At 46.3% G+C, this 14,774-nt stretch overlaps 1 protein-coding gene across 4 annotated transcripts in view; it reads right to left on the bottom strand.

Annotated features, from left to right (window-relative positions):
• The window catches only part of EPB41L4B (erythrocyte membrane protein band 4.1 like 4B), a 160,132-nt gene that overhangs the window by 76,102 nt on the left and 69,256 nt on the right, over window positions 1-14,774 (bottom strand). For all 4 annotated transcript variants that reach the window (XM_064379093.1, XM_021672136.2, XM_064379102.1 and 1 more), the window contains exons 8-15: window positions 14,545-14,632; window positions 14,288-14,376; window positions 13,927-13,996; window positions 13,664-13,833; window positions 11,570-11,679; window positions 9,620-9,650; window positions 5,955-5,988; window positions 664-728 (exon numbers count right to left, since the gene is read on the bottom strand). In XM_064379093.1, coding sequence (XP_064235163.1) covers window positions 664-728; window positions 5,955-5,988; window positions 9,620-9,650; window positions 11,570-11,679; window positions 13,664-13,833; window positions 13,927-13,996; window positions 14,288-14,376; window positions 14,545-14,632 — 657 coding nt within the window. The remainder of the gene's footprint in view (window positions 1-663; window positions 729-5,954; window positions 5,989-9,619; window positions 9,651-11,569; window positions 11,680-13,663; window positions 13,834-13,926; window positions 13,997-14,287; window positions 14,377-14,544; window positions 14,633-14,774) is intronic.

Raw genomic sequence — 14,774 nt, 5'->3', positions numbered from 1 at the left:
TATGGTAGGTCAGGGCCAAGGTTGGTAAATGACAGCCCTCGGCCCAATCCCACTGATCTTGTAAATCAGTTTCATTGAAGCATAGCCATAGCTTCTCATTTATGGATTGTCTAGGGCTGTTTTCAAAGTACAATGGCAGAGTTAAGGAGTTGTGACAGCGACCACAAAGCAGAAAATACTGGCTGATCCTTTACAGAAAAATTTTATTGATCCCTCGGTTTAGGGAAAAAATATCTATTGCAACAAAAAGCAAACTCATTCCCCCCACCCCCAAAAAAATTCTTAAAAAAAAAAAAAAAAACCCACAGCAACAAAAATCCCTAAGCTTTCATCACATTTGAAGTAAACAAATTTTCAGGACAGAAAAATGTTACTTAGAAATTTTAAGTAACATCTTGAATACAAAACTAAACCAAGAATATCTCAGGTCAGAATGATTTTTAAAAATCAATTCATTTTTTATTTCACAAAGCAGACCTTTGATGCATCCACACTCATTACTGGCTACCTTTGCTTTGAAAATTTATTCATCTCAGCCATGACAATGCACCCCTTAAGGGCTGTTTCTGATGCAGACTTCCTACTCCTAACTAAGTAGAATCTGAACTTTTCTAGAGAAAGGAGAACTTTCAAAGGTGCAGCTCTGGAAGCACCAGCACTTACCTGACATTTGGAGAGTGAGGATGCCACCGGGGCTGGCTGGGGTGGATATTAGGATGATACTGAGGCTAGAAATAAAACACCAAACTTGATTATTTGATGACCTTTTAATTTCAATGGTTCTCATTCACTTTCTCAGTTACTGGCATTCACCCGAGGGGCTGGGGGACTATGAATGGAAAGGCCATAGACCCTGGCTGCGGGGTGGGGGTGGGCGGATGTTTCCCAGGATGATCACGTTTCCCCCTCTGACAAAGGCTGGGGGCTGAAACCCAGCCCTGGTTCTAGCCCTCTCCAGAGGCAGCTCCCCGTGAAGGAGCTGGGAAGCCACGCTTAGAAGGAAGGTGACAGCACCTGCCTTGAAGGGGGTTGTCCAGAGTACCAGCGACAGGCTGTATTCATCTCCCCAGGGGAAGAGGCGGAAGGTGTCAGAGAGATGGGGAGAGTGGGAGGCAATTTCTCTCTTCAGAAACAATTTTTGTCATTGCCGAAAATGACAATGACCATGTGGAACAGTTACATCTGCACACAGACAAGGGCTGGACAGGGATGTGAAGTGAAGCAGCAGGGCCGTGGGTGAAGTTTTTTTCTTCCTCCCTGGTTTAAGCAATAAAAATAATCTTCTAAAATGTAATCCAAAACAAAATACCCAAACAAACAAAACCATCCAGAGTGCTTATAATCCTGATGCGGGAGGGAGAAAGGGAGAGAGGAGAAGGGATGGGGGAGGGAGGGAAGGCAGGCAGGTAGGGAGGGAGAGAAGAAAGAAAAAGAAGGGAAGGGAAGGAAGGAAGGAAGAGAAAGGAAGGAAGGAAGGAGGTTGAAAGTTGCCTTTTCTTTCTGTTTTTTTTTTTTTTTTTTTTGACAGAGTCTCGCTCTGTCACCCAGGCTGGAGTGCAATGCAGGATCTTGGCAACCTCTATCTCCTGGGTTCAAGTGATTCTCTTGCTTCAGCCTCCTGGGTAGCTGGGATTACAGACATGTGCCACCATGCCCCACTAATTTTGAAGTTGGCCATTTTAAAAAGAGAACACAGACCCTGACTAGTAGTGACTCACAAACGGACCCGGGTGCAGCCCTAGCGGGCTAGGTAGCAGGCTGCCTTTCCAATTCTGGCCTGTAGAGGGCAGTGGTCCTAGACATCAGCAGAAGTCAGGGGCTCTCAAGGCTCAACTTCCTAAGGGGCAAATTAAGTCCCTCTTGACATTTAAGTCATTACAATCATGCTACCATTACTCTTTTAATTATTTCTTCTCCTCCCTCTCGGGCTACTTTGGTTAATAAGCAGTGGCCTGCTCTCTGGCACAGAGAATTCTCTGTTCATTCCATTTTCATGGACCTGAGATGCCCTCCCTGCCTGCTCTATATTCCAGCAGCCTTTCCTTTCTCCTTCAAAGATGCCTGTCAGCAAGCAGACTCTGCAGCCCCCGGAAAGACATGCTGCAGGAAAAGGAATCTGGAGAAAATATCTCAGTAGCAGGATCTGGGAGCTGACCAGGGCTTTAGCACCTCCCTGATGCAATCTTTGCATATTTCTCCTTTAGGGGAATACAGAAACCCAAAGAGTTTAGATGATTTGCCCAGAGCTGGACTGTTCCAGGTGTTTTGATCACAGCGGCCCAGAATGAGGTCCCATTCACTGGCTGTTCAACAATAGAGAAAGGTTGACCTAGAACTGGACCCTCTCTATGCTTTTCTCTGGCTTTAAACACAACCAAATCAGATTCATCAGAGAGAGGCGGGAACCTGATCCACAGATCTGGAAAAAGATTCCAGAAACTTCCTTGATCTCCTCTGGCAATCATTCACATTCTCAACTGTCAAGGAGTATTTTAATGTTAACCCAGCTGGTTCTCAACTGGTATACTCATGTCCCTCAGAGGACAACAGGAAATGAATGTGTGCATGTCTGCTTGTCACAGGGACAGAGAAAAGGGAAGCTAATCATCCTGCAATTCCAGGGACAGTCCCAAACAATGAAGAACTCTCCCTCCCCAGATGCCAACAGAGTCCCCGTTGAGAACACAGTGATCCATCCTTTGCAGTTGGCTGACCTTGCGGTGCTCGAAATAAGATAAATGCTGGAACACTATCCTCCTGAATACCCTTCACAGTATTCAAATGCTGATCAGGCCACTTCTCAGGATGTTCTCTTCCCGGTCAATTTACTCCCAACCCTTGATAGAACAACACAAGACCTCTAAGACTGGCAAGGTCCAAAGGACCCGGGGTTGCCAATGATGTTGCGATAACAATGCCTAGATGAGTTTCAGTAGATCTGATTTCAACAAACAATCGCCTCGATGTTCACTCTAAGCAGAAAATGCACAGTGGGAACACACCCCAGGGCTGTGGGGAGAGGGCACGGCAGCGCTGAGCTGCTTTGCTTTTCTAACATTTTTGTCTCTCCTTCAAGCACTGATCACCTATCAACTACTTGTCCCCTACAACTTCAGTTACTCACACCTGAAAACCCCTTTACAAAAAACAGCGAGTAAGAAGATTCAAGAACGCTGGGCCAGGCACAGTGGTTCATGCCTATAAACCCAGCACTTTGGGAGGCCGAGGCGGGCAGATCACTTGAGGTTGGGAGTTCGAGACCAGCCTGGCCAACATGGTGAAACTCCATCTCTACTAAAAATGCAAAAATTAGCTGGGTGTAATGGCACACACACACCTGTAACCCTAGCTACTTAGGAAGCTGAGGCAGGAGAATCACTTGAACCCGGGAGGCGGAGGTTGCAGTGAGCCGAGATCACACCACTGCACTCCAGCCTGGGTGACAGAGACAGTCTCTGTCTCAAAAACAAAAAAATAACCAAACAAAAAAGAAGATTCAAGAACCCAATGAAGGTAAGGAGAGGGGGAAGCCAGACTTTTCCCCAACCAAGTTCCAACACTTTTTACGTGTCATTTCCTAAAATGTGGAAGTCATTTCCAGGTTCTGCACACTGGGAATATGATTTCATGCATGAAAGTCAATTATCACAAAGTTCTTCTGTGGTGTAACTCGGAAACCTCACAAAGATAATATACATTGGGATTTCAGATCTTACCCTCATGTAAGGAATTAATATTTACAGTAATGAAAGACCAAGAAAGGGGATGATGAGAATAAGGCTCTCAAGTGAACCTGTTTATGGAATAGCTTCATTACTTCAGACTGGGGATGGAGCAGAGAAACCTGGGAGGGCAGTGTCCCTCGGATACCCACACCAGTCCAGGCCAAGAGAGTTGGCCCCGAGTTACAAGTAAGCAGACAAAGATGCTGCCTCTAAACACAAACAAATGACCACCTGGGAAGCGAGGTCCACATCAGAATCCCTGCCCAGCTGCTCATCAGAACCTCCTTAGGAGATCTGAAGCTGGAGATCTTCACCTAGAAATCTGAAGTCTGCAGGTGCCCAGATCTTACCCCTGGAGTTTCAGATTCAATCTCTCAGGGGTGCAAGGCTGAGGTGGGTGGATCACTTGAGGTCAGGAGCTCGGGACCAGCCTGGTCAACAAGGTGAAACCCTGTCTCTACAAAAAATTGCCAGGTGTGGTGGTGGGCACCTGTAATCTCAGCTACTTGAGAGGCTGAGTCAAGAGAATCGCTTGAACCTGAAAGGCTGAGGCTGCAGTGAGCTGAGACTGTGCCACTGCACTCCAGCCTGGGCAGTAGAGCAAGACTCTGTCTCAGTCAATCAATCAATCTCTCAGGGATATGGACCAAGCACTAGTTATTTTTTTAAAGCTGGCCAGATGGCTTTAATATGCAGCAGGATGGAGAACCACTGGGTGCTGGGGGCTTCCAACTGAAAAGATCAGAGAAGGCGTAGAGGAGGTGACTTCTGAGTTGGTCTTTAAACAATAATGAAAATTTTTTTTTAATAAAACAAAATTAAAAAAAATAGAGATGGGATCTCACTATGTTGTCCAGGCTAGTCTTAAATTCCTGGACTCAAGTGATCCTCTTGCCTTGGCTGTGATCCCAAGGTGCTGGGATTACAGGAATGAGCCACTGTGCCCAACCCTGAGTTGGTCTTTGAGAGATAATTTAATATACTGATAGGAAGCAAAGAAATTCCAGGCAGACAAACATGGACAAAGAACAGTGGGAAGAAATTATGGGGCAACAATTATGCAATTCCCTGTGAGCTGAACATATGGAGTATGATGGGAGTGGTGAGAAATAAACAGAGAAGTTGGAACCAGGTGGCACAAGGCTGTGAATGGCCAGAGAGAGCCACCCATGGTGGCTTAGGAAGAATGTACTTGCTCCAGGCTGAGCTGTAAACCAAACCTTTCATGCTACCAGGCATGGGTGGGCTGGCAGGTGGCACGGGTCCTGGCTGGCTGTCCTGAGAAAGAGCAAGACACCAGCCATAGAAACGTATTGTGCTCCTTCTGCAGGGATGGGCCTGGCACAGTGCTTCACACAGTAGATTCTAGAAACCACTGATCTGTTTGTGCTCATGAGTTCACCACAACCAAAAAATGGGAGGGGCTGAGGCTAGTGTTGTTTTAAAAAGAGATGTAGAGGGTGAGGCTAGTGTGTGTTTGTTTTTTTTTAAAGAGATGAGCTCTCACTGTGTCATCTGGGCTGAAGTGCAATGGTCTAGGATCATAGCTCACTGCAGTCTTGAATTCCTGGGCTCAAGTGATCCTCCCACCTTAGCCTCCCCGAATACCTGGCACTACAGATGTACACCACTGTGCCAGCTCAAGACTAGTTTTTTAAATCAGGGGTGAGAGAGGGGACCAATACACAAATAATTTGAGGAAACAATGGATTAAAAAAAAATAAAACATGTCTTTCTTGCAGGATTTCTCAGTACTTTCACACCTCAATGGGCACTGGAAAATCCAAGAAGAGGAATGAAAGATGCAACATTTCCCAGCTATCGTCGACCAAAACATCCTTTCCTGGAAGCCCATCTCAAGGGATTCATGGTCCCTAGGCCTAGAACACACTTTGACAAAAAGCTGCCTCACTTGAATGCCAATAAGGGGCTGTGTGTGACCACCCAGAAACCTAAACATATGTCCCTGACGCTTGCCAGTTAACAAGGTTAAGAAAAACAGGCAGTTCAGATGGCCAAGAAGTGGCAGGGGTCAGAAGGAAAGGGCTCTCCTCTTACCATTTTCTCAAAACACAAATATTGTTATTACTTCCTCAAAATCTGATTATAAATATGATGACTGCTCATTGTGGAAAATTTAGAAACTTTAAGAAAACCTGTTTTTGTTGTTTTTATTTTACTTTAAAAATTTTCTTTTTTTAAAGAAAATCTTTAAAAGCAGTATCTTACCTGGTAATTATGGACTTCTGGATTTGTTTTAGAGCTAAAAAAAGAAAAAGAAAAATAGGTTATAAAGTGGCATTATTACTGATTTATTTAACAATCATGAACTATTCCCATGTGCTACATACCGTACTAGGAGCTCCCACATAACTACTTCTTTTTGGTTATTGGTTGTTTAAATGAACATATAACAAGGAAAACCACAGACAGCAACTTTCACTCATCCCTTTAGCGCTCACAAACAGAAACAGTAGGAAATATTCCAGAATGCAGCCTCGATGTCATATTTTGGTGGCAAAAAGGAGATCCTGTCTCCGTTGGGCAAACCAAGTAATTTTACTCCCATTTCAGGCCCGCCCTGGCATTGCTGGGAGACTCCACGGCACCCGCACCAGAAGCTCCTCCAGTGATGGGCGAGCTTCTTCCCACCACAGCAGGAGGCACCAGTCCCTCCTGAGCAGCTCCCACTGGAGACTGTGGTGGGAGCCACACGTGGGTTCTCCGCTATTCATCTGGCCACCACTTTGAAATGTTCTCTCCAGACAAGACTCTGTACTGGGAACTTTACATCTGTTATTATTTAATCCACACGACAAGGCTATGAGGTCAACAAAAGTGACCACCTTGTTTTACAGATAAAGGAACAGTTGCCTAACAGGGAGTTGGGAAACCTGCTCAAGGTCACCTGGCTGGTCAGTGGGAGTCAGGGCTAGAATCGACATCTGCAGAATCCTAAAGCCTGTCTTCTTTCTGCTAAACCAACTTGGCTCTTGGAGGGACTGAGAAAAGGCTCAGGACTCCTCAGGCATGATCCTATTCCTTCTATTTTTTAATTTTTTTGAGACGGAGTCTTACTCAGTTGCCCAGGCTGGAGTGCAATGGCGTGATCTCTGCTCACCACAACTTCCGCCTCCTGGGTTCAAGCCATTCTCCTGCCTCAGCCTCCAGAGTAGCTGGGATTATAGGTGCGTGCCACCATGCCTGGCTAATTTTTTGTATTTTTAGTAGAGATGGGGTTTCACCATGTTGGCCAGGCTGGTCTTGAACCCCTGACCTCGTGATCCACCCACCTCGGCCTCCCAAAGTGCTGGGATTATAGGCATTAGCCACCGCGCCCAGCGACATGATCCTATTTCGATTCTTTAAGAGATGGGGTCTTGGGGTCTCGCTATGTTGCTCAGGCTGATCCTGAACTCCTGGGCTCAAGCAATCCTCCAGCCTCAGCCTCCCAAAGTGCTGGGATTATAGGCATGAGCTACTGTGCTTGGCTGACGGGATCTTAAAATATATATGTATGTATATATATATATGGACAGAGCAGGCAATCATTATTGCCAGGGGGTGTGCTTGAAATCAAGCGTTATTGCCGGCTTCTCCAACACTGAGAGGCAAACAGATCACTGTTACGAGTCTTGCTTGGGTCTAAATGGTTCTGTGTTCCAGTTTCCAGGGAGGACCAGTACACAGAGCTAGGCTCTGGGCCAGATCACCTCCGGCTGGATTTCATCAGGTAAGTGTTCTGCAAGGTGCTATTTTTCTAGTAGTACCTCTGGAGCCCAGAGCAGAGTTTCATCCATGGCTCCCATAGCAATCCTACTCACCCTGGGATCCCACAGGCTGTGAAAAGCAATGGAACAGCTGTGAACAGCAGTTATTAGTTCATTTGTTCCTAAAGGGTATATTTACCAGGGCTTTTTTTTTATGAATTTTTTTTTTTTGGTTTGTTTTGGTTCGCAGTATATAATCTCCACTAGATGCTAAGAGGAAAATGTAATTTTATTAAGGAGAAACAGACAAGCCAAACAATCACCACCAGAGAGAGCAAAGGAAAGAAATTGGGGCTGGAACTTACAAGCCTCAGAGAATTAAAAGCAAGACACCTCGACAGGCTAAGAAAGGTATAGATGCCATCTGGCATACCATCTTCCAGAGGAATCCCAGAAATGGGGTGAATCTAGCGACCTACAACTAACCCATTGAAAATACTGCAACCTCCTCCCACCCTCTGGGGCAGGGTTCAGTAGGACCCCTGAGCCCCTTCATCAGATGCTGAGAACAAAACCCAGAGATGAAAGGAAGAATGACACTGAAAGTCGGGTTTGGAATCAGAGCTGTGAGGCTGTTTCCAGCTGTGTGATATGAGGGACCAGCTGCGTTCTCTAGAACCCTGGGTTCTTCATAGGTGCCCTGGAGCTATGGGGTCGGGGGAGTGGCAGGGAAGGCAGATGAGCAGGCAGGAACTGGTCCCTCACCCCCCCCAGCCCCGCCCTCCAGGCTTCATCTAGAGGACCTCCACATTTGTCTGTTCTGTACATTGGGCTTTGACATCAGGTTTCTTCTAGAGGGTGAAGATCAGAGGGTAAGACAGTTTGGCAAAAAACTGATCTAGCCCATCCCCCTCATTTGCAAAAAAAAAGAAAACGGAGGCTCAGAGGTAAGAAGGCCTAAGTCTCCAGAGCTGGGTTAGAACACAGCTGGTACCTGGAGGGAGGACTCCTGATGCCTCAGCCAGGGCTCTCCTCACTAACCGGGGTATCTGAAACCCACTTCATCTTGTGCCATGTTCTGCCAGCTATCTTGACTGACAGTACATGGCACAGTCAAGCTGTGCCCATCTCAAAGACCACCCTCTCAGCTGCCTTGAGACCTGCGCCTGGGATGACTGAGAGGCTCACCAGCCTGGGCTACCTACCAGCATCGAGTTCAGAACAAAGGTCCAAACAACACTAGTCTGTGGTTCCCTCGCACGACGGCTTGTCTACTTGACAAGCCAAAACTCACATAAGACAGGCAGTTGCTTTAGAGGGAGCAAGAGAGGTATATGCCAGGCAGACTCACCAGAGCAGCTTTAAAAACAAGCTATCTGGGTCCCACCCCGAAAGACTGATTCAATGAACCTGGGGCGTGGTTGGGGTGGATGTTTCAGATAATTATAGCTCACCAGATTATTCTACTATACATGCAAGACCCTGGACACCTGTGCCAGGGAAGAGGCCTGTAGAAACTACACCCCTTGGGCCAAATCTGGCCCGCTGATATTTATGAGTAAAGTTTTATTGGAATGCAGCCACATTCATGCATTTACATATCGTCCACAGCGGCTCTCTAGCTACAACAGCAGAGCTGAGTAGCTGTGAAAGAGACAGCAGAGCCTGCAAAGTCTCAAATATGGACTAGCTGGCCCTTTACAGAAAATCTCTGCTGAATCCCGTGCAGCCGGTTTTCACTCTTGTGGTAAGTTCCTTTTCCTGCAGGGATATCAGTAAAGGTGTTTAACCTCTTCTACGATGTATGAGCAAATCTAGCATCTGCTCTCGTCCAGCTTTTGCTCCCGAGCGCCGCCTTCCTCTCCCAGCACCGCCTGCCTCGCCATCGACACAGTGTGCTGTGCACATGCCTCTACCTTCCTCACCCGGTTAAAGTAAACAAAGCACACAGCTACTCAAACAAAGCAGCTATGCCTTGCAAAAAAACAAACCGTCCTGGAACATTATACTGTGTACTTAATGAAAGCCATGAGAATGGAATAGCCAGGCAGCAGAAAAAGGTGGAAAAAAAATATACCCGGTGACACACTTTCTGATCTGATTGTAGTAAGGAAAAAGTTAACACTGCAAGTAAATACGATCCTGAGAGAGGAGAGCTGTGCTCTAGAGCTCAGGGACACTCACCAGAGCTGGGCTGCTATCACTGGGTTGCTTGCTGTAAAGGAAAAACAAGAAAGTTATGACATCTTAGACAACTTTAGAGCTTTCACCATGCAGTGACAGATGACCATGAGAGAATTCCGCCATCACAGAGCTGTTCCAACCCCAACCCAGGCAGAACTGCGGGGCGGCTGCTTCTCCTTTCCCAAGGGAGAGTAAACTATCCCTCCCTCTGATTCACTCAGCAACCATCCACCGAGCAGCTTCCCAGGGCTGGGTGCTCCGGGAGGCTGGGACAAAGAGACACAGTCTCTGCTCTCAAGAAGTTCCCGGTCTAGAGACAGAGAAAGGCAGATAGAGAGAAGCGAGTGAAAGGAAAAACAGCACATAGTGATAAGGGGTGAACTATAGGCATGGGTCTGGACTGAGGGACCTCGGGGCGGCCGGGAGGGTCTGTGTGGACAGAGCCCCGGGGATGAGGCAGAGCTCATCTGTCTATACTCCATTTTATTTTTAAAAGGATATATATGGCAGGGAAAATCATTAAAAGCTTCACAAAGAAGATGCTAGAACCCTGGCTGGAAAAAAGTCAGTGAAATAAAGGAGAGAAAAGAAAACAGGGACCGGGAAGAGAATCACAGACCCTGGAGTCCAGATCTCTAAAGCCATCTGGCGGGGTCAGGCTGCAGGACGTCCACTCCCCTCTGTGACGGCCACCCCAGGGGTCCTTCCCTTTGCACTGCACATGCCTGCAGGGCCCAGCGTATTGCTATCTTGAGATAGCTCTTTTGATCTTTGGAATTCTTCCTTAGTCTGGGCTATTTCTGGACAACTCTGACCCAGGGGACTACACACACCAGCATAATCCTCCTCACGGAACAGAGAGTGTTCTGGCCCTTTCTCCTGAGCGCTGTGGCCACCCTTCATCAACCCATCACCCTTCTCTGGACACGCTCCTGTGCCCCAGCCTCTCTGGAAGGGCAGGACTATTTCCTGTGCTGCGGGCATTTTCCTCCATGAAAGCAGCTGGGAGTGACTAAGAATTTCAGGTCGTCATGCTATTGCGCTGTTGGTTCATAAAGGTAAGAACGGTGGGGAACACAAAGATACAGATTCTAGAAGGGAACAAGTAAAGGTAGCAGGTCCCACGGAGGCTCACTAAGTCCTAAGCCAAGAAAAACACATGGAGTGGCCGCAAGGAATATATACAGAAGGGGCAGGAGGCTGGGACCGCAGAGGCTCTGCCATAAAAGAGCAAACGCTGAGGGCTAACTGGGCGCCCTGAGTCGGGGAGCGATCTAGTGCAGAGAAAGAAGAGCTCCGAGATGGGATCTGGAGGCGGGGACCCAACAGAAGTGAGCCTGGCATGGTCATTCACTGACTGAGTTGTACTGTGTGTGTTCCAGGCCTCAGACAGGTGTGAGGCCCCAGCTGTAACTGACAGACAAGGTTCAGGGAGTTTGGAAAGGGGAAGGGGGCAGGCATTCTAAGGCCTGGCTAAATTAAAGGGTGAGGAAACTTTGGGCTGGCTGTGGGACCTGAGCCAGGTATCTAAAAGTTCTTCCTCCACTTGTACGTGATCAGAACTCCAGTTAGCATGGGGCTGAAGTCCGCGCTTAAAATTGCAAGATGGTGGAGATACAGTACCTTCTATGGGCTGGAAAGGTGTTTCCCTATGATATTTCTGAGGTCCCAGGGCTTGAGCCCAGGTCTAAAAGAAGCAAAGAGGCATGTGGAAAGAAATATGGAGACAGCGGCGAAACAAATGAGCACATCCAGGGGAAGCATTAATGACAGAGGGATGGCAGAAGTGGCCGGGTCCCATTAAAAGAACACCACTGGGATTTTCTTCCAAAAGCTCCAGAATGGAGAACTGTAGGAACTTTCTTCATAAGCTGCTTGACCAAGCTCCTTGAGGGCTTAAATGACTAATGCATAACGTAAAATTGCAAGGCAGAATGCAAAACACACAACCTTTGAACGTTGAATGCCTCCGGGATGGATAACGTTTACTAGGCTTCCTCTCAAACGTGCTGGTTCTTCGTAACCTGGAGCCATGTGTAGCTTGATATTCTGTCCGCCCACTGGGAAGTAAATATTTTCTTCTGTGTTATCAATATCAGAATCTCAGTACATTACACGTATTTGAAAGTGCACTTTTATTTCCAAGAGGTCCAATGTACATTTCAACTTAGCTTGAACTCACTTGGGTAAAGACACACACAGTTTAGCCTTCCATTTGGAAATAAAATCTCCTTTGCTAAGTCCAGGCTATAGTACAGGGGCAGATATTTCCACCCAAGGACAAAACCTGCAATTTAGGTACCGGCCACTTGGCTGCACAAACCAAGCAGGTTTGAAACATCTCATTAAGAGAACACTGATTTTCACATAAAATAACCTTTCATGGAACACACTGCATGGACATTTAACTCATTTTTTAAAAGACTGTTATCAATACCCACTCAACTAGGCCTTGGCTTTCTTTGCTATGCCAATGCAAACATGACTTATTTCACTAAGGCTTTTTGGGTTTCAAGCAATGTGACGCCTGGCTGCAGATTCCAGGAGGTTGCTGGTTTCATCTGATCTACCCCTCAGCTGTTTCATTCCAGAGCTCTTAGTCCTATTTATCAGATGGAAGGAGCCATTTGTCACCTGCTCTGCATGCCTCTAAGGGGCAACCTCTTCTCTAAACTCCCTTCCTTCTTACACTTCTGGATGAACAGAAAGGAACATGGTCGGGGACTAAGCCTGGGGCAGTTTCCTCCCAGGAGAGAAAAGCCTGCCTTGGCAACTGCCCTGACTGTCCTTCCTGCCTCGCTCCACCCCGAGGAGACACCAGCATCCCGTGGAGTGTCTCCGCTAACCCCTGCATCCTCCACAGGACCCTGGGATTGGATTTTTCTCAAAAAGAGCCTGGTCTTCTTCCCTGCCCCCGACACCTTGGAGCATTTAAAACAAAATAATTCTTTAAACAGAAGTTCATAGCCATTTCCTTGCACAGTAGATAAATTTGAAATGAGCAAATCTTTTGACATTTAAATAGAGTTCAGGGATATGCCATGTGTGGGCAGAGGTTATGAAACCATGCGAAGTTTTAGATCTCGTAACTGTGATTCTCAAATGTAAATGGGCCTCAAAGAACCCTGGGAGTGCATTTTCAATGCATACTCCCAGGACTTACAACTTACACACACACACACACACACACACATGCACGCTCATCAATTCTGACTGCAGAGGTCTCAGATGAGGTTGCTGTCCTCATTTTTAACAAACACCAAGAAACTTTTCATATACTTTGAGAAAAATGGTCTTAGGATGATAAGCAAAAATATATCAGAATAAGCTATCGATGCTTTCAGGTTCTTTTCAGATTCAAATATCTACTCTTCCTACCCTGGGTTACGTGCACACACATTGATATCTGCTCTCATTCTTAATCATCCCAAATTTCTGGACATGGGCATGAGAAAGGCCATATAGTAGCAGTTAGACATTTAACAGTCAGAGTGCACAGGGTTGAATCTCGGCTCTACCACTTACCGGCTGTGTGTGACTTTAAGCGTAATGCCTCTGGCCCTGGTTTCCTTCTCTGTAAAATGGGGATAATCAATCTACCTTATTAAGGGTACGTGAAGAGTTCTGGCACAGTGCTGGCCAACAGAACTTTCCACAGTGATCCTGTGTCTATACTGTCTAATACGGCAGCCACTAGCCACATGTGGCTTGTTGACCACTTGAAATATGATCGGTGAGACTGAAGAATTACATTGTAAAATTACATTCATTAACTTAGATTGCCACATGTGGCTAGTGGCTACTGTACTGGACAGCACAGCTCTGGCTAAATGTCAGCTACTAACAATTTTGTTATTACTTCCATTTTATCGATGAGAATATGGGGGTCAAAAGAGCTTCAGTGACTCACCTTAAGAAAAGTAGGGACGGGACATACAACCTAAGTTTTAGACTCAAATCCATTACTCCATTCACACACAAAAACGAAATCACAGGTGCTCTCTGTCAAAAGATGCCATCCATGTTGCAGAAGAGGCTCCCTACCTGAATCTGAAGCGAGAACCCAGCCTGATAAAGTCAGATCTATTGGATTTGCTGTTTCCCGGCGTCCGCAGTCGGAAGAACGCGTGGTGTTCAACTGCACACTTCCAGAGGTGTTTGCAGGTCCTGGCACTGTCTAACCGGAACACAAATGTGTGCTCTTGCTCACGTCCCTTAAAGAGGAAGCACAAGGGCCTCGAGTGGGCGTTTGTAACACAGATGCAGGATTTTCACAGCAAGGGGGAAGAAACGGGAGCCAGGCCTACCTGATCATCATCCTCGACAACCACGAGTGTCAATTTGCTCTTTTTAAAATCCATTTTGGTAATTTTAGGCCTAGTCAGAGAGAGAGCATTTCAAAAGCACAATCTGCAGTAAAACTATCTACACATCAAATAGCAGTTTCCTTTCTACTTTTAAAGCTTAGATTGACTAAAAAAAAAATCATTCATTCAAGTGTGATTACCCAGAAGTTTCAGTGCAACGGCCACAGACCCACAGCAGCAGCACTGTGTGCTCTGAGAATGAATCTGGGTGTTGCAGACACCCCTCAATAATCAGCCATCACATAGAATTCCACCACAAAATAGGAAAAGACATTTTTAATATTAGACAAAACTAAATTACCAAAAGAATAAGCCTATTTTGTTAGCTCCTTCAAAGATTAATATGCCTGTCGGGGTCAGTCCAAGAGAATATTCACAGCCATCTCTTCCCTACAAACAAACGAAGTGACAATCGGTAGAGGGTTCTAACAGGTCGTCACACAGCAGTATGCAAAATGCAAAAACAGTTTCCTCACCACAAGTTATTTTGTTTGCATAATGTTCATACAGTTTTCAGTAACAGTGAAACCAAATGACTTAAACACACACAGTTCTTACCCTGACAACGTGCATGTCTACCCCATACATTTCCAGCCACTTCGCTTTATTCAGATAGGAGAGTTCCGCCTGGGCAGGGCTCTTTCCCCTTAGAAAAACCAACGGAAATACTTGTAAACTGTGACTCGTACGCCCACAGGATTCTGAAGGGCATGGCCTTACTATGGAACGTTAAGCAGCAATTAAATCAATGAGGGACACCAAATTATAATAATACAAAAAGATCCCCA

The sequence above is a fragment of the Aotus nancymaae genome, unplaced genomic scaffold (genome assembly GCF_030222135.1).
Source record: "Aotus nancymaae isolate 86718 unplaced genomic scaffold, 86718_ANA_hifiasm-v0.15.2.pri h1tg000003l, whole genome shotgun sequence".
Classification (NCBI taxonomy): domain Eukaryota; kingdom Metazoa; phylum Chordata; class Mammalia; order Primates; family Aotidae; genus Aotus; species Aotus nancymaae.
This window is presented reverse-complemented; position numbering and strand designations above follow the sequence as displayed.